Here is a 20,357-nt window from a genome sequence, read left to right on the forward strand (position 1 = left end):
AAATAAAATAAAATAAAATAAAATAAAATAATCCAAGTTTCAAATTAAACAGGCTCGATCATTGGACTGGAATGAATAAAATCAGCTATGTATTGACTTTTTCTCAGAGACAACAGAATGCAAGAAAACCAGTATGGAGAAATATTCATAAACCTATGGACTTAATGATGAAGTTGCGATGGGAAAACAGGGAAAAGCACAAAGCCCATCACTGTATGTTTTCTTATTAAAGTAGAGCCTGTAAGTATTATTGGTTGAATTAAGCTTGAGACACAATGCTCCAAGCCATTCAAGCTAGAAGCTTGCCTTAACCAGTTACATATCTCATTTCATGAAAGTTGGTACCCCGGGAAACAGACAGATGCTACAAATTCAATTCTTTGAAAGACTTGCTAGGAGCAGATTTTCATGACTCCTAATGAGGTCATAGTTTAATATAAATTGAGCTGAAGCTTTATAGCATTGGAAAAGAACATTTGAAGTTAAAATCACCAAAATGTATTTTCATGAACCAATGCTATCAGTAGGAATGTTCTTCTTCAGGTTTGTTTCTCTAGGAACCACTAAATTAGAGAGATTTCATTTAAAACCGTGGATGTCATGTTATTTTCTATCAGGAACTTAGAACTCTGCTGAACTTTCATAATCTGCATCCTGGAAATTATACTGACCAGCCAGACAAATAAAAATACAAATAAACAAACTCAGTAATAACAAACAAAAATACGAAAGACAGGGTAATTCCATCTTTAGTAAATACACTCAATACATTTTACAGAACTTTATTAAGACCGCTGTGCCAACACTCACCATACTTCTTAAATCAAAGCCTGGTAAGGCTGAATTACTTAAAAAGAGGAGAAAAATGAAGAGAGGAAATAATTCCATATGGACATCAGTCAGCAACCCCACTGGAAGTAGAACAGTGTGTCAGAATATCAAAACAAAGTCACTGGCAAGTCTCCAGGACAACAGCTGTACCACACGTAGCAAAGTCATACATCACAACAAACAGTCTCTGTAGGAACACAGACTATCTAAATAAAACCCCAAATGTTCCCGACTCTTTGCTTCTTGGGAAAATCTATAATGTCAGCCAACACTCCACTGGGTTGTTTTTCAGCCCAACCATGGTGTCCCAGATCTCTATGTGCTTTCTGCATCCTCACAAGTCCTCCAAGAATCTTTCTGAAATCCCAAGCAACGGGATACTCTTGTGCAAGCCCACAAATCTTAGCAAGATGCAGATAGGCTTTCCTATTGCTTTGTCAATGCGTTTGTCTGTACTACACAAATGAGTTGTTTATCTTCACTGTCACTGATCTTGTTGCTTTTTCCATCCACTCTGACCACATTGTGTTATAAAGCTAAAAAAAAGGTCACAGGACTGGGTAAAGTCAAGGAGTATGAGCCCTGCCAGTGCTTTAGCTATAGAGAAGAGAAATCCAGCATGGAAATATCCCTATTTAATCTATTTAATCTATTTAATTTAAGAGAAGAATACAATGTATATGTCTCAAGAATTCAGAAACACCACAGATACATGAAAAAAAAGTAAAAATTAGTCCACTGGGGGCAGCAAGTTTACACTGTAGCAGCTGGATTTTATTTATTTTGGGGAAGGAGAGCTGTCAGTCAGGAAGAACCACCAGGGAACAAGTTAAAGCCTAGTGTTAAGCTGTGTGTAGGGCTTCAGTTCTCTACCTGAGTAATGGGTAAACATACCACAGGTGTCTCACTTTCTGTTCAGATGACATGGACTGCTGCAAGCTGCTCTTTATTCTTGAGCCTGGAGAAGGAATGCCATAGAGCTGACATCTTTCCCACACCTTCTTCTTCCAGTGCTTCATTGAGATGCTGGCTGAGGACCAAGGGGTAGAATCTGCAGAGGAACTGAAGTTGCTGCAGCTGCTGTTCCTTGTCCAAAAAGAAGTTCCTGGGCTTTTTTGTTTATTTTCAAGAAGGAAAAGGCAGGACAACAGCAAGGTCAAAGAGTGGTAAAGGAGGTGTTATGGCAGTGTGTATAAGGAAAGTGCATTCAGTATTATGCCAAAGGAGGACAGACAGACCTAATCTATTGGGAAGTAACACTAATTTTTAATTATTTTTTTAGTGGTACTCAAAATTCTTAGTTAGCTCAGCTTACTGCTACAGTATTTGTTTAAATAAAGATTTGGTTTAGACACTACGTAGCCACTACATTGAGCAGAGACACGTCTCTCAGGTGATGTAGAGAAGTGAAGGTGCTGACAGGCAGAAAGCAGCAAGGACATTATGGATGGTGCCATGCAATGGCAACACATGAAATTTTACACTTTGCATTTCTGCTACTGAGGAAAGGGCTTTCTTCTTTCCTTGTGTGCTTAAAAGAGAAGTCACACATTCACTAATTAGTGCTTTTGCTTCGTAAGTGGAGTTGGCCCATTTAGTAAGTAAATCACAGAGTTGATCATTCCCTCTATAATTGTGAGATCTTTTTTTTCCCCGTGAAGATTTTTTTCTAATGTTTCTGAACAAGCATGGCAGAGAACAGTCACTGCCAAAGTCCTGTCCCTTACTAACAATCTTACCTGGACCTCAGCCACATTTCTTCTCTGCTACTCTCCCATTTTTGTGAACCCCTCTTGCTCTCTCTGCATCCTCTTTCTGTATTGTGAAAACTGTTCATGGGAGAGGAAAGCTCTCTCTCCTTAAAGAATATGTACTACTCCATCCTGTTTACTTCACATTCAGACTGACCTCCTGGTCAAAACAGAAGAGCTGCACCATTTTATCACAGTAAATTACAGCCTCTTGAAACAATGAAACTTGATATGAAATATTCCTGCTAAGCATAACAGGACATGAGGGCACCCAGAGAAAAAGTAATGAACGAACATTAGCTAATTAATTCTTGTAACATTCCTAAGGAAGTGGGAATGATTAACTCAGACTGATAAAGCAGATGTATCTCATAACACATTGAAAATACATTATTACATGCTTCTCACATTAAAAAGTAGAAGTGTTTATATTAACTCCCCTCAGCAGCACCTTGCTGGTACCTGTTCACATTTAGCAGTGAAGCAGTGAAATCTTCAGTCATTATCTATGAATCACTTTGGTTACCCCTGAATTTAGCAAATAAGGTTTTTATCTCTGTTGGTCAAATAGCCCACTTTCAGAGTAGAACTGCAACACTCCTAAACTATTGCAAAAATTGCTAGCTGTGTTTCCTTCTTAGTTTCTAGGAGACTTCTGAAGCTCAGTTAAGACTGCAAAGTTATATAAGAATAGTTTTTAAAAATGAAGAAACTGCTTTCCCTGAAGCATTTCAGATTGATCATTCTTCTGGTTTTCTCTCTGTAACCAGAAGCATTGTTCAGCTTTGATTCATGTAAAGACCAACTTATGGTGTGCCTCTTCCTTGTGATGTGGTGGATATAACTTAATTTTCTAAAACTCAATATGCTTGTTTTAGTACCTAATTTTTTTCTTTATTATTGCTTCTTTTTTCCTTCCAGATTATGTATGTTTCTTATCTTCAACAATCAAGCATAACTTTCACTTTAATATATGTCATACTCTGACTTCATAGTACAGATGAAATGCTTCTGATGTAATGATCACAGACAGGTGTGGGATAAGGACATGATTTTTCTTTTTCTCTCTGAGGCCAGATATGAATAAAGCCCTGATTTTTTTACTTTTTTTTTTTCTTACAATCTGGAAAAACACTGATCATCACTAAATAATGCAAAGACCAGAGGCCTTGTTTAACACTGCTATCAAAAAATGAGACTGTAGATGGTAATATGCTGTCTTTGTCAGTGAAGCGCAGTTAAGATTCTTCTCATTTGCAAGATTTCCTTCTGACCCTTCCACCTTGCTCTAGATCAGATCATTAAGATAACACTCAAAAATAAGTCTTGGAGAAGACAGTACCTTTAACCTGAATACAGACAACAGTGTATCATTAATGTCTAACAACTTACTGCCAGTAAGCAATGGCTCCAAACAACAGTGGAATTCACATGGGTGAATGGAAGATGTAATTTCTTAAGCCTTTTTCACCTTCAAAGATATTTTACCATGGATGTACTTCCTCGAAATTATACACCCAAATATTTCAGGTCTTTGCATTTGAAACAAGAGGAACCAAATGCAACCCTTGCTGTTGTCATGAAGTTCAAAAATGCCCCTGATATTTATCATACTTAGAACTACAATGAATAGTAGAGTTTTTGAACTTCTGGAAAGAATACATCATCCTAGTATTATTTTCCCTGTGCTTCTGAAAAGACATGCTGGATCTAAAGTCCTTCCCTTGCTGGGGCTTTCTTTATTGTTACCTTCACCAAAAAGACACAGATCTCACTCATCCCATTGTTTCTCCAGAGCTTTGCTGCTTCTAGAATTCCTCTCTGTAAAAACACTTTATCTTTTCCTCAGCCTCAAGAGACATTCAAATCCTTTATATAACCCAATACATTGTCAATAAGAACTTTTTGTTCCAACAGGAAGGCAAAGAAGATGAATTCTACACCTTTGAGTATCTCTCTAGAGCATGAATCCTTTTACAACCCCATTTGAGGCTTTATATACTACTTTTTATGCAAGTATAGTAAGTATAGCAATGTATGCAGTTGCTTTTTGTCTCATACAATTTTTCTGCTGTCTGCAGGTCCTACATGAGAATGAGAATAAACTGTTTATCTGCTCCAACATTCTGCCTTTCTTGAAAATGTCATGTTCAGCACTGATTTTTCCAAACCAATTAACAGCTTTAGTCGCTCAATCCCAATGTCTCATAATATCTTGTTTCAGAAGTAAATGGACAATGTTTTCTAACACCATCTGCAACTTAGAAAGATAAAAGAAGATAACAAAGAGCATGAACAAACAATGAATTTGTCATTCCATGGCAACATCGTTTGTACATACTTTGCCTCTTGTAAACAACTTTATCTCTCTAGTCAGTGAGAAAGGATAATCAATCATTCATTTGCTTCTAGGTAAGAGCATTTACTTTTTGGCAATCACTAGACAAGCTGTTGTGCTGTAAATTAACACTATACTTCCATACTGACTTCTCTAAAGGCCTGTATCTTAACTGCAAAATGTTCAATACAATTACCAAAACATAGGTGCCCAAAATTATTTTTAAAAGTTCAATCACAAGTCTGGAATCTGCTCTTCATGCCTAAGCTTTTAATGTGAGACAAGATGTCTTCAATATCTGTGTTTCAGACCTCAATTTTTAACTTACCAAAACCAAGGTGAAAACTTTATCTGGATGAAAACAAAACAAAACAAAACAAAATTCAGAAATGTTATTTAGCATTTCGTGCTGGGCTGCACAAAAGAAAAACTAACTATTCCAGCTGACATTTCTTTACATATGGTAATGTAACATATATGAATTAACATGACAGAGCAAGAACAAAATAATCTTCTCAGTGTTTAGCTTTGTGTTATACAATATATCAGAACCACATTATGTAAAAGAATACAGGAAATGAAGTTGCTAGATAGTCAAAAAATGTCAGTCTTGGACTTCATCCAAAATACTCTTTGCTGTAAACCCTTGGTTACCTTATAAAAGCCAAACAACAGTCTGGCTATCAGTGGCTTCCAATACTTTCCAATCCATGGATTTCTAAAGTTTTCCAGTAGATATATATATTGTTTTAAATTTTCACATCCATGGATTACTGTATAAATAATACTGTTCCTATTGCAAATCCCTAAGAAATTATGTATGTACCTACAGCTCAACAGAATAAAAACACTGTCATAATAAATAAATTCATGTAAGCATTCTGCAAGCATTGCATCTGATCACTCTTAACGGGTGAGCACTCTTCTATCTTGCTTCATATGTTCTGAATAGACTGACAAATTTGCTTATTTTTGTGATAGGTTTTGTTGTATTATGACGATCTAAATATATTCTCTCTGTGCCTTAACTGCGAGAGGAATTTGAATCCAACTTCAAAAAGCTGAAAAGCAAATAAATTAATCTTTATCACTCCCAAGTCTCCCATCTACCATTTCCTTCTTCCTTATAATCCATTTCTGAATTTCTTTCATTTAATATTAGATGGGTTATATTCATTTCTGGCTTCACTAGAATTACATAAGGATTACTTTGACCTTTGATGACTAAAGACATGTGATGAGCAATGGAAACAATCGAGACGGTAAATGGTTGTTCATCTAATATTTGTCATATGTTCTGGAACAGTAGCTGCTAGCCTATAATCTGCTTGCATATGTAACTGTACTGTGAGTGACACTTAGTTCTGTTGTGCTTCCTCCATCTACTTACTTTGATAACAAGTAAAAATAACTAAACATAGCTAGAGGCATGCAAAAACATTTTGCAGCTCTTATTCTAAACACTGTTCAGATGTATTCGAATAGGAGGGTGAAATGAACAAGCAGAACGAAAAAGAAAAAAAAATAAATGTTTCCAGACTAACCATTTTATTAAATGCACAAAAAGGCAATAGGTAATGGGAACTCCAATTGACTCTATTTATACTGTTCATAAATACTACACTAAAAACTAAGTGCTTCATAATGTTCTGGAAAACAGCAGTCTCTGTTCAGTTCTTCTCTAAAAGACCAGGTTGTTAGGAGTGAAGGGTAGAAAATAGTTTTTATTCCATCTTTAGAACAACATCCTGGTCTACAGCATAAGGTGAAAGATGTCATGGAATGTTATGGGGGTGCAGTTCCACACTGCCTTAAACTGGTCTTTGTCTGATGTCTTTCAGTCCCTTCTCAATCATGTCACCCTGTACCTCAGCTCACATGGGCACTGTTGCTGAGAAGTCATGTGATGATCTCTTTCAGGGAGGTGATCTAGCTGAAAATTCATAGATTTAAAGAATAAGTTTTCTTGGAAGGGATTTGTGAGTTTGTCTAGTCAGAAATAACACTGACAGGAAAACATTTTTCTTTGGTTCCTGGAAACCTCTGAGAACTGTTATTCCATAACACTCCAGGGCAACCTGGTGCGCAGCTCCCTCAGCTTTTCCTCACAGGACAAGTTTTCCAGCCATCTTGATGGCTTTTCACTGAACCTGCTTCAGTTTACCCATGTTTTTCTTGTACAGTGAGACCCCAAACCAGATTGCATTACTGCCACAGATTGTTCCTGCCCAGGTTTAGGACTTTGGATATATTCCTGTTGAATTTAACAAGGGTCCCACTGGCCCATACAGGTCTCTCAAATGGCAGTCTTACTCTCCCCAGCTGGGGTCATTCTAAGATTTAATAGATTCCTTTCCTACAACATTAAGACTCTCACGAATTTGAACTTAAGAAACATAGGAGTATGTATTCTGGGTCAGAGTTTACCCATTCAGTGTCCTTTCTCAGGTAGACTCCAACCTATTTATGGCTTCAGGATTTTCTAAACTAATCCTACTTGTGATATATTTAGTAGGACCCATATGCTTTCCTTCCAGCTTCCATTTGAATTCTGTGTCCACTTTTGGAACTCAAAGCATCTGTCTGCAAGATCTTCATTCTAAGTTCCTCTTTCGCAGCAAAAAGAAAAAAAAAAAAGCACTTTCTGTTGTTTGTTCTGCATCTGCCTCCCACTACTTTCTTTTGATGCCACTGCTTCTTTATTGGGAAGAGAGAGCCACTCTTTTCAGTTGTACTCTCCAGGCAACTCATCATTCTGTAGGCACAAATTGTATCTTCTCTCGCTTGGCTGTTTTCCAGTCCATTTCCAGGTCCATTTAATCATATGGAATCTATTCTATACTTTTAAGTATGCCAGTCACACTTTTCTGAACTTGAACTTAAACCTTATTTAACTTGGGAAACAAGATCTGATGACAGGATGTGGGCAAACTATACTTACACAAATAATAGTGTTCCTAGTCTGTTTCTGAAGTAACAGTAGCTGTCTATGTCTTTCTATGTCTACTTCATCCACAAGACATGCCTGAAGCTCTACACTCCAGAAGTAAAACACTTTAGATGCCTTCAAATGAGCTTTGATGATTCATGTCAGGAAGATATAAGAAATGTACACCTCCTACTGTACTCTTTATGTACTTCTTCAGGAGCTGAGTCAGCTTCTTTCCTGCCTCAATTCACAACCTGAACTCCAACCTTACCCTACCATCACTTTTCCTGAGACTCACATAAACTGTGGAGCTCACAGCAGGAGGTGGAAATTTTTTAAATTGCTCTCACATGTACCACCAAGATGAGCCTGAACATACCCAAAAGGACAGTATTTTTAAATAGTATCTTTGGTACTGATTTACCAAATAAGAATAGAATCATTAAGTATTTTGGATACACTTCCTTAATGCTATCTTCCATAGTGTACATCTGCATCTCCACAAAAACTGGATGAAAAGCATGGGGTCTTTGGTCAGTAGTCCAGTACTTCATTGCTTGAGAATATCATAAACCTTCAACAGAGAATTTTATACTGAGGTCAGATAAACTAGCTTTTCCACCCCTTTACAGCTGCTATCATAGCCTGAACCACAGGCAGTAAAAGCTGTCTGGAGGGCAGATACATAAGCTTTCCACAACAGCATGAACAACAGAGACATCTGCTTATTAGCATGTTGTCAAGTCATGCTCTCAGTTATATGATGGACTGTTATTTTTCAGCATGGTGCTGTGTTTTTCTTCTGTGATAGGCCTTTAGGATCACAGTATGTCAAAGACATTGTCTCACTGGGTGAGTTAAAATTTACAAGGGTATGTCTCTATCCTATTATCAGCATTTTGCAGACTCAAACTAAAGCTAGTGCTGTGTCAGCAGGTTTGTTATGGATCTAAAAGGGGCGATTTCTTAAATTACAGGATAGAAAGAGAAAATAAAATTAGTGTCTCTGCCTCAGCTGAAAGAAAAAATAATAACTGTTTTCTCTTTCCTTGAAAAAGTTCTCACACTAAACACATCATTTTCTCGATCATGAACATCAGCATTAGAAAATGAACAGCCATCTCAATGATGAGAACATTTAACAATTTTGTGAGACTACATAATCCATAATATTAGCCTTCCTTTATGACAAGAAATAAATGTCCCTCGTAATTTTGTCCACATACAGTCTAAGACAAATAAGAACTACCAGTAAAGGTTTTTGCCAATGATAAATTCACATCTATCTGACAAGCTCATGCAATATTCTTTTTCTAATGTTGTTCACAAAGTTACTTTGGCTATTAAAATTTTTGTTTGTTTGTTTGTTTGAATGCTTTACCGCTACGTACTAGCACTCTACAAAACATATACTAAAATAAACAGAGAAAATATGAGACAAGAAATTCCCCTTCTGTTTAGACTGAACTACTACACAAAACAGAAAAGCTCTCATTATTCTGTGGAATAGAATCATAAAGCCAATGTTGGCAATCTCAGGAAGCACTCTGCTTGTGGAGAAACAATGAGACTAGAATTCTTCTGAGACTATTGAAGCATGACTCCTCTATCTTATCTACAACTGTTCTGCACAAATTATTGCCAGCATGAGTGTCAGATAACAGTTCAGTTTGAAAAATGTCAGAGTATCCTTTCACCTGCATAGCCCCAATTTTGAGCTATATTAGCACCATTCCGGTTAGTTTCCTGGCCTGTAATTCCACTGTGCGCCATCAAAATTCAGTTCTAACCAGTCAGAGGTGGCTACTCCTGTACCCAAAGATATCTTTCTGCTGCAAACTTGTCAAGAATGATTTTCCAAACTTTTATCTCAGCTAAGACAAGAGAAAGGAGAAAGTATTTGGGGGGCAATAAATGGCCCCCAGTGGAAGAGAGAAACAAAAATTGTCAATGACGTAACTTAGGATTCCTGTGATCACACAACCATAATATCTGGTTTTGCTAAGGAATTTTTTTTCTGGACAAAGGTAAAAGAGATTGAATCTGCACTGCTGAAATATGTAGTATTATGTAGACTTTGATATGTGGTACATTGTTACCTCACATGAAAAAGAAATGGAGTTGTTCAAGAAGTTAAGCCGGAAAAGTGTGTGGGGTAAAATAGTTCATACCAGAGGGAGAGCCAAAGACAATATTCTAAAGGAGATCCTGAATGATCCAGTCTTAATTCCACTAAAGTTTTAGATCCAGCTATGATTCAGTCTACTAACATTGTTACTTTCATTATGAGCTTGGAACTAAAGTGTGTGTTAATGAAATTTTCAGATGGTTTAAACAGAGGCTTTATTAAAAGAGATGCAGACTGGAATATAGAAACAACTGGATGAGCTCGCATATTGGAATGCAATGAAATTACAAACTAATAAACAAGCAGCTGCAATGACAGAGCTCATTAGCTGGAAATATTAGTCTATCGAAGTACAATTAAGTGGCCATGAGACAACATACATAAGATTCTAGTATAGATTATGTAAAGTTCTAGAAGTTCAGTACTAACATAACAGTACACAGCAACTGACACACTACAGTTTTGTATGCTATTTAAGAAAGCCACATTCAAACAGCAAAAAGAACTCACAAGAACAGTTAGCTTTACTGATAAACTGAGAAGCCCACACTGACAGAAGAGATCATAATGGTTTAAATGGTCAAGCGTAACTGTTTTCTAGAGCTTTGTCCATGAAGGCAGGGTGCACATTTTGCAGCCCCTCTAACCATTCATTCATATCTCTGCACCTATAATAGCCAAGAAGCATTGTAGCGAAGACCTCTTCAAGTACACTCTGGTTTAAAAACACTCAGGTGCTGTATATGCAGATTGTCTCACCAAGATTTGCTACTATGGGGTATTGCTACACACCCCAGCCTTTTCAGTTTATCTGAGATTCATGGTTGACACTTGGAAACTTAAGAATGGACAAAAATAAAAAAGGATCAAAATGTTGTTTGTCGTAGTTGAAAATCAGTCCACAAAACATACCAGTCAACCAAAGTACACTTACTGATAATAAACAAATCTAGACTATACTTAATACGTACAAACTGTCTTAATTGGTCTAGATATTTTGCATATGATTCAATGTGAGTCTTAAGAAGTAGCCCACCATATGAACCGTGTTTCAGAGGAATGAGTCTTGTCCCTGTGTTACAGCCTTACAGTATCCCTTCTTAAAGATCCGTTCCAATTTTAATCAATCAAGGAGAGGGAATATTCAGAATTATCGAATAAGTACTTGAGAATACTGCTCCTCTTCATTAAATTTAGTATAACTGCTCCATTGTTGCTTTGTTTTTCCAATTATTTTCTCAAGACTATTTGGATGTTTAGGAAATATTTAGAATTTCGTAGGACTATAAGCTCTTAGGAACGTGATCTACTCCTTCATTTAGGAAGTCAAGTGAAATGCTACTTTAACTGGTCTTCCCTTTCTAGATGTAACAGACCTTTCTACACTTTGCAGTATTCTGTAATTTTCATGTTGTACTGGCTGTACAGAAATCACTCCACCTTATGCTACAACCCCTGTTTATGTACACCATGAAATTGTGCATCAACAAGTCTAGAAAGTCTGTTAAGTGGGCACTTACATTAAGTTTATTCCTCTGCCATTCATTGCCATTTGCAGGAGTTCATTGCCTCACAAGAGCTAAAACATCCTCATGTATTCAAACTGATAAAATAGTAACTGCAAAAATGTATTCCTACTTTCTGCAAATACGACGGGACAATGAATGCTAAGGAAGAATTGAAAGATAATATTTGCATAAGGACTACCGACTGCTCATGAAAATGTGAATTTTTGCCATTAACAGAAAATGAAGTTCTCACAATGCCTGAAGCAACTGTGAGGTCAAAATTTCAACCATTTAAGACAAAACAACATACATTCACTGGATACTTTTGGTATTGTATGTATTTGTCTCCATCACTAAAAGGTGAGTAACCCAAATGCAGTGTTCTTTGATGTCTGCTCTGGTAATGAGCTGCACCAGATTCCTATAGTCACTAACCTTCACTGTCTTCACCAAGTAGGGAATAAGAGCATACCACTCTAATTGTACATTTCAGCATATTACCCTCCAAAATCTATTTAGAGACAGAATTTTCTCTGCTCGCTAATTTCCTAACATTCCAGCTTCATTACATGCTTTCAAAGTCCATTAAAAACTCACAGATGTTTCCTTATTCTACCCATAGTTTAGGAGCGGTTCTGAAGGAAGTACTAGTGTAGCACCTTTATTTTGCACCTCTATTGCCACAGAACACATCCAGTCTAGCCTCGAATGCCTCCAGGGATGAGGCGTCCACAACCTCCTTGGGCAGCCTGCTCCAGTGTGTCACCGCCCTCTGTTTGTAACACCTCTCCTCACGCTCCCGCCCGCAGCCACCTTCTCATCGCCCCTCCCGCCATAACTCTCGCTCCAGCCGTAGGCGGTGATCCGGCGGCACCGCGCAGGCGCGGCAGAGCCCGGCAGCACCGCGCAGGCGCCGCGGAGCCGCGCGGAGGAAGTTTGAACGGTGGCGGGTACCGGAGCCGCTGATGGAGTCCGTGCTGAAAGGTAGCGGCCGGGCTCTGCGGGGGCAGCCTCCGGGGCTGCAGCGGGCGCCTCCACGCGGCCTTCCCTTTGGAGCTGTCGGCCCTGGGGCTGCGGTGAGGGCCCGGATGGCGGCGGTCTTCTCGTTCCTGCGCGGCCTTCTCTGGCGTGGCTCGCCCCGCAGCCGCAGGAAGGAAAGGGATGGGGCGGGCAGTGCCGTGCTGCCTCGCGGCCGCTCCGGGGTCCGTGTGCCCGGGCGGGCGGCTCTCGGTGCCGGCGGCCATCTCTTCTTGCCCTGCTGCTGCTGCCACCGTCCTCGTGACGCCTTGGGCCCCGGCTCGGCGAGCCTTGCGTCTTGCGAAATTTCTCCCTCATTGGGTGACCCTGTTGGTTGTCGCATTCCCACTACAGATGCCACCTTTCAGGCCTGTTAACCTACCTCTTTCAAAGCCCTTCTAGCTCAAAAAAGTTCTGGACTTTCTGGCTTTCCCTTATATCTGCAATGCAAAAGCTACAAAGTGTTTTCTTCGTTGTTTCCTAAATGGGGCAGTTACTGTAAAGCATCCCTTTGATCCCACGGCCAGTTCGTGCTGCTTTGAAGAGAACTCTCTGAGTTCCCAGCATGGCATTCGCTGGTAGGTGCGGACTGCAGCTGTGAAGGTTTTAAAGCATTTGATGAAGAAGAAGGAGAAGAAAACTTTGGTTGTTTTGGATGGGGGCACAATATTTTTCACAAAAGAACAGCCAGCAAAAAGCTGTCCTGGTCAAGTGCTAAAATGAACTTAGGTGAAATGAGGGAATTGGTTAGGCTTATGGTCCCATCAGCATCTGAAGTTAGAGCACTGATAGTCATTTATTTCCATCTGATTTGGCTAAGGAGGTGTCCTAGGTTTCCTATTTCTTTTATGGATTTAAAACTTAAGCACTAGGATAGGCTCCCCAGGGAGGTGGTTGAGTCACCATCCCTGGATGTGTTTAAAAACCATTTGGATGTGGTGCTCAGGGACATGATTTAGCAGAGGGTTGTTAGAGTTAGAGTAGTATGGTTAGGTGGTGGTTGGACTCGATGATCTTTAAGGTCTTTTCCAACCTGAGTGATTCTATGATTCTAATTTGTAGCAATTAAAAAAATATTAATCTTTATGAAAGTACTGCAGTTAGAATGTAATTGTCTTTTACATTTAAGAACATGGATGACATGTATGACCTTCCAATTCATTAGGTAATGTATGTAACTCCTAAAGAAATGCCACCTACGGCTACAACAGATACAATAACGCTATTCAAAAGAGCAAGTTCTTAAGTACAAAATATCAAAATATTGTACTGCAACATAGTTACCACCATTAGATATACATTTTGTCAGTGATGAACAAGAATCTGCATGCCGCACATTGGAGGCGACCCACTGTCACTGCTACTGAAACGTGCCACTCATAGTGCCCGCATCCACTGTTTGGTCTCTATAAATGTTCAGCAAGCATCAGTGAATGCCAGTGGGTGCTTTTTTTTTTTCTTTTTTTTTTTTTTTTTTCTTTTCATGGAGGAATTTAAACCTTTGCCTCATACACGCTCCCTATCAGAGGAGATAGTTAAACAGTTTTTGCTGAGGATGAACCTTCTAAATTTAAATCAAAGCTTTAAATTTTATTCCTGAGCTCTGAGTGTCACCTGGCCTGCAGTTTGCTTTAAGTTGGTTTTGGTGAGCTGACATTCTTCCAGTTTTCTGGAATTTTCCTGATCTGCTATTCAAAAGGGGAAATTGGTATGGCCAATGCGGCTATAGGTCATCTGAAGTCACACTAGCAAAGGGATTATTAAAAGTTTCATTTGCTTATCCTTCTGTGTCAATACATCTGGGATTGTGGGTTTTTGTTGTTGTTGGTTTGTTTTTGTTTTGTTTTTTTTTAATTTTTTAAGACTTACTGAGCCAAGACTATTTTATTCCTTAGAGAGATTCTTAATCTGATTGATGAAGTAAGCTGCTTACTTGCAATATATCTAAACTTCTGTAAAGCAGGTGACGTGAAAATTCATTAGCCTTTGTGATAGATACTTAATTTCAAGGTGCTATGATGTGTTAAGGTGGAATTTTAAGTCAGTTGGGAATGGTTATTTCTACATATTTTTATTGAGATTTACTGAAAGGGTAATTCCATATTTATTTCTACATCTTATGTAGCTTGTGTTATGACTTGAAGATTAGCAATAATTAAAACCAGCCATGGAAAGATACTGCTTTGCCTACTGAGTTTGTAATGTGTTCTAAAAAGTGAGAAATTGTTTAATGAGTGCCAATCTTACTAGTTCATTGCAAGTAATTTAATGGGCAGAAATACTCAAAAAAATTTCTATTGGTAATACCTGATATATTGTTCAAAGCTATTCTTGCTATTGAGCGTGTATGAAGGGAGTATTAAAGTAAATTATTTTCTGAGGGACAATTTAACTAGTTTTACCACAGTGCACTTAAATATCTATTGTTTTCCCTCTCCTGATTCCAGGTATATGTGCATTTGTAGAGGTTTGGTCATCGAGCAGAACAGAAAATTACTCGAAAGCCTTTGAGCAGCAACTTCTTGATATGGGAGCAAAAGTAAGGAAACTATTTTGAAATTAATAGAATAGGAAAAATCTTAATTACAAACTTAGCTTGTTCTGCTTGTGTATTTCTTTGTAGAAGGAGATTTTAAAGGGTGGGAAGGAAAAATAATCATAAACTTGAGAATATATGATTATGCTTTAAGGTTCTTATTAGTGGCAGATAAAAAATACATATAAAGCCTTCTTAGGGATACATGAACTTCCGTGTCTGTTAATATGCTATGAAGTATTGGTCTTGCTCCATACTGGGGACAAACCAAATCTAAATGTCAAAAACCTAAGTCATTTACATGTTGCTTTCTTTTCTATAACTTGTAGGCTGCTTGTCCATTGTTACTGCCGTGTTTTCTAACCTATGTACTGTGACATTCTTCTTTTCAGTCTCCAAGAAATGTAGTTCATTTGTAGGAAGTGCTTGTAGAAATACATCTAAGAGTCTTTGCATATGTCTTGGTGACTTTTCCACATAAAATATATTTGGGTTGTAGATGCAAAATTTAAACTAAAAACCAGCCAAACAGGCATCTTGCCTTCCTGCACATTATTACTGTTCAGTGGAGATTTTTTTAAAGCCCACACTATGCTCTAAATAACACTTACGTGAACTCCCAGTGCCTTATAAGTGGGCACATGTAGATGTATTTCATGTATCTCATGTCATCTACATATGTAGATGTAATTTAGGAAGTTTTGCTAATGTCCCCAAAGCCTCACTTTTTGTATGAATTTAGCTGAGGTAGCATGACAGAACAACTCTTTTTATTGTAAAAGCAAATACAACTCACAATAAATAATTTCACTAATAAATTCTTTTGGTGGTGTTTTTTTGTTTTTTTGTTTTGTTTTTTTTTTTTTTTTTGGCTGTGCTGTGAAGTCTATTAAATTATGTTCTGATGGCATTACATTTTACTCATGAAAAATGTGATAAGGCTTCACATTTTCACAAGTTGTATTTTGTTGATCTGGAAGTAGCTTGATAAGATAAAAGGTATATAGGAGACTGTGGAGCTAGGTGAGACTATTGAGACAATTCACCAGGACCAAAAAGGAATGATCCTGTCCCTTCAATATTTAACTCCTGGCTGGACACTACGTTACCTTTTGTTGGGCTGAGCATATGGTAGTATACTGGCTTGGCTTATTCTGTCAGGAAAGAAAATTGTGAATTTTTGTGTGTTTCCCACTGATGATTGGTTCAGATGTACCAAATTGAGGCCAAGTGATCAATGAATGACCTCCAGGGTCAGAGATGAGATGAAAGAGAGGACTTCTGTGTGTAACTGTATATTGACTGATGGCTTCATTGTGAGAGGGAGGCCTAAGATAGTGATGCTCCATAATTTGGTGGCAAAGCCTTATCAAACATCAGGTCTCCTTAGCCTGTGGGCTAAAGCATGAGCCTGGTAGCTAGAAATGACAATACATTTGTATCTGGGAGTCATACATTTTTCTGAAAAAGACTTGTTTTTCCTAGATACTTACATCTCGTGGGTGTTGTCTTTTGAAAAGCAGTAAATCAACTTGCTATCAGAAATGTTTGGAGAAGCTGAATAGTTTTATTAAAGCCAAATATAGTGATGCAATTGAGCTAAACATCAGAGAGCTACGCAACTCCTTATGTCTGACTGTTGAGGAGATGTTGCTGTAAAATGTGAATTATTAACTTGATGATTTTGGTATATTCACAACAACTGAACAGTTTTATATTTAGAAATGTTGTTTGTAAAAAGTGGAACATCTGGGACTGAAAGCATTAACATTTAGTTGCTATTACAAGTTTATAACTGAAGATTTAAGCAGTTATGCATCACAGTGAAAATGTCAGTTGTGATGTTAGCTATGCTTACCTGAGTTTCCTGTATTTCTCACCCTTGTTTTTAAAGTGTTCTCTCACAGTTGTTTTTTGGTAGCAACAGCCTTCCCTCAAAACTAGAAGTGATTACTATTATTGAGAATTAGTTTAAAAGATGACGTTACCTGTATTCTAAGTTTGTGAATTCTTTACTAAATGAAAGACACAACTGGCATTTCTTTGGATAGTGGCAACTAACTTCTGTACTGATGGTTTCATAACGGTTTCTGGCTACTTAAACAATAATGCTGTAAGATTAGTGATATAGAAAGAGTAGGGAAATGGAAATGGTAGCACAGAGAAAAGAAATTATGAAAATAAAAGGCTACTGTAGCCCTCCAGCTTGTTTTGCATTGACAATCAGACTTGGGCTTTGATTGCTTCGGGCTTTTTGCAAATACAGAAAAGATCAAAGCTATCCTTGACATACTGTTTAGAATAAGCTCTTATGCTAGTGTTTCATGCAAGAGAAACAGACCACTCCATCTAGTTTCATTAATATTTTCTGATTTTCAGACTCAAAGATGAGCTCTCTGTTTACTTCTGCAGGTTTCAAAAACTTTCAACAAGCGTGTGACACATGTAGTCTTCAAAGATGGACATTCAACTACATGGAGAAAAGCACAGAGCGCCGGTGTAAAGATTGTTTCTGTACTCTGGGTGGAGAAGTGAGTACTATAGAGCATAATGAATGTGACCTATTCCACAAAATTCCACAAAAACGACCTGTTTTTTCTTATGTACCTGAAACATTGTTAAGTCTATGAGTAAATGATAACTTTCTTATGACATTTTTTCTATTGTAAAATGTGTTACTTCTACAGACAGATGGTGTGTTATCTATTGAAAATGAGTGTGTTGAATTAGCTGCATGGTATATTTGTAGTGTTCCACTCCTTTGCTCTCAGATGGCATGCATTGTCAATGAAGACAAGATATTTATGCTGAATTGAGTTATTCCATTTCCATACGAAAAAGTACATTTCATCAGGGGCAAAAATGAAGGAAGTATTGGTACTGTTTCTCAGTCTCTAGACAGAGTATCTGTTAGCAAGAAAGAAAAAGATCTCTATGTAGTCTGTCTCTTAAGACATTTGTCAGGTTCAGCATGGCACTGCTTGAAGATTCTTGACTACCGTAAGGAAAAAGTTATATTAAAAAAAACAAAGCAGCGAAAAATTTGAACATCACTGCCATTTTGTCTGTAGTCTGTGGCATCTCCTCTGTGTTTAAGAAGTTGTTGAAGCTTAACTTAAATTTCTGATAAAGTTTAAAAACATACTACTGGTTTTTAATACACATATGTTATATTCAAACACTCCGATTCTTAAATTGCTGTGATGATGGAAATTAGAATATAAGTGAAGTAAAAGGGCTTTTTCTTATCGAGTAAGTATCATGTGCTTAGAGAAATAGCAGTCTGAATAAGATAAAACAGCACAGCGCTCTGCAGCTTTGAGATCAAGCTTTTATGCCTCAAGAAACTAACTCTGTCAGGATGCCAGTACCAAATGAAAAGTTGTGACAGTGTCTAGAAGGAAAATGTAAGCTGTTCAATAGGAAACAAAAAGCTAGCATCTTCCTGACATTCTTAAAAGTATTCCTAGCATCAGAGCAAGGTTTTGGTGTTTGTCTTCTTGTAACTGGAGAAATCATCTGATGTAGAAGATATAGAGATGTGCTTTATTGAGGTGGGAGCACTGATAATAATGATGAGTGAATAAACTTCTCTGTAATCTTTCTCCTGCCACACATCCCTGCTTTTGCTGCCTGTGCATCTCCTTCTTATCCCTCAGTTTGACCAGCAAGCCCTTGCTCAGCCATGCTGGTTTCCTGCTTCCTTAGACTGGTTTCTGAAACATGGAAATGGTGAGCTCGTTTGATCTCAGAACGGTGTCCTTAAAGAGCTGCCAGCTCTGTTTCATTCTTTTGTCCATAAAGACAGCTTTTCAGGGGATTCCATCCAATAATTCTTTAAACAGCTGGAAGTTCGCTTTTTCTAAGGTTCAGGGTTCTGACTCTGCTCTTTGCCAGGCCTGTAACTTTCAAGATCACAGACTCAACCAGGGCATGTCACTATGGCCCAGAATGCCTCCAGTCTTAATCCTTTAATGATGTCCTTTGCACTGGTGAGCACCATTTCCAGTAATGCTTCCCCTCTGGTCAGTTTGTCTTATACCTGGTCCAGGAAGTTATCTTCAGTGCATTCCAGGAGTCTCTTGGATTGCTTGCAGCCCACAAGTGTTGCCTTCCTAGTAGACATCAAGATGATTGAAAACTTCAATGAAAAAAAGAGCTGGTGAGTGTGATGCTTCTGGTAGCTGAAGTGAGAAGGCCGTGGATGTGTTCAGAATGATGGCAGAAAATGACATCGAGAATGACTGAAAGTATAAGATTATTTTCTCACAAGATGTGATTTGAAGAAACAAGAATTATCCTGGAAAAGAGGCAAGAATGGCGAGTCAGAGATCCCTCTTTCATATGAAAACAAAGGTTAATATAAAGATGCTGAACAGGGAATGAATGTATATTATTCCTTCTTTAGTAGAAGAATTGGAGAATTCACATGAATTTGACTGGAGACAAATACTGAGAAAATAGTAGATGGTTTTTAGCAAGATGTAGTTAGGCTGTAACTCCTTGTAGAATCAATATAGACTGCAAAGGTTTATGTGGATTTTAAAAAATCCTGAAGCAATTAAGCAGTTTTATCAAAACAAACAAACAAACAAATACAATGTTGCCTCAGACAATCCTTATGCTATGAATATGTAGCAAAGCAAAATGGGAAAGTTCGACTGTTTTCTTATATGCTCTTGGGTATTGTGATATTGATACTATGTGGTATTTAATCCAGGCTCTACTCTTTGATATTTGAGCCCTAAAAACACCAGACAAGGCAGCAACTCATCAACAATTACTCCAGCATTTCCTGATTATTCTACTTTATGCCAAGTATTTTCCCGCTTGACAGCTGTTGAACCACTACTTATGAACCGTTCTGCATGTATTCCACTGTTATGTTCCCCTGAGTAGTACATAAGCCTTTCATAGGAACATGCCCTTTGACTTGGAAAACTGTAGTATTTGCTTTTCTTTTTAAAAAAAAACATCACAAATTATTAGTGTCGGGGCCTGTGTGAACGTTGCCTCTTACTTAAGAGTGCTCTTGCCAATGATCTGCCTGAGATAAAGCTTCTGCTCCATGGGCATGCTTGAGCATAAACTGAATAAATGTGGTTCCATTGTTTAACAGGAAGTAATGTTATCTGGAAGAAAACTTGATGACCCCTGAAATTTCAAAAAATTCATAAATCCAGAATACATTTCTTTAAAAAATAAAACCAAACAGGTTTAAAATCATAAACTAGATTTTAATAATAGCCACAGAAATTTAGCAGGCTGATTATCATTTTTAATTGGTACTCCAGACAACTTTAAATTCTGTGTTAGCAT

At 37.8% G+C, this 20,357-nt stretch overlaps 1 protein-coding gene across 7 annotated transcripts in view; it reads left to right on the forward strand.

Annotated features, from left to right (window-relative positions):
- The first annotated feature begins 12,405 nt into the window (after nucleotides 1–12,405).
- Nucleotides 12,406–20,357, forward strand: part of MCPH1 (microcephalin 1) — a 121,229-nt gene continuing 113,277 nt past the window's right edge. For 6 of the 7 annotated variants that reach the window (XM_042823372.1, XM_042823411.1, XM_042823394.1 and 3 more), the window contains exons 1-3: nucleotides 12,406–12,469; nucleotides 14,950–15,041; nucleotides 17,451–17,569. In XM_042823372.1, the coding sequence (XP_042679306.1) occupies nucleotides 12,451–12,469; nucleotides 14,950–15,041; nucleotides 17,451–17,569 (230 nt within the window). In that variant the 5' untranslated portion in view covers nucleotides 12,406–12,450. Of the gene's footprint in view, nucleotides 12,470–12,929; nucleotides 13,081–14,949; nucleotides 15,042–17,450; nucleotides 17,570–20,357 lie in introns of those variants that run through there. The other variant, XM_042823384.1, reaches the window with a different exon arrangement.

This window comes from Centrocercus urophasianus, unplaced genomic scaffold (assembly GCF_019232065.1).
Source record: "Centrocercus urophasianus isolate 14NV4802_14NV808 unplaced genomic scaffold, USGS_Curo_1.0 seq_10, whole genome shotgun sequence".
Lineage (NCBI taxonomy): Eukaryota > Metazoa > Chordata > Aves > Galliformes > Phasianidae > Centrocercus > Centrocercus urophasianus.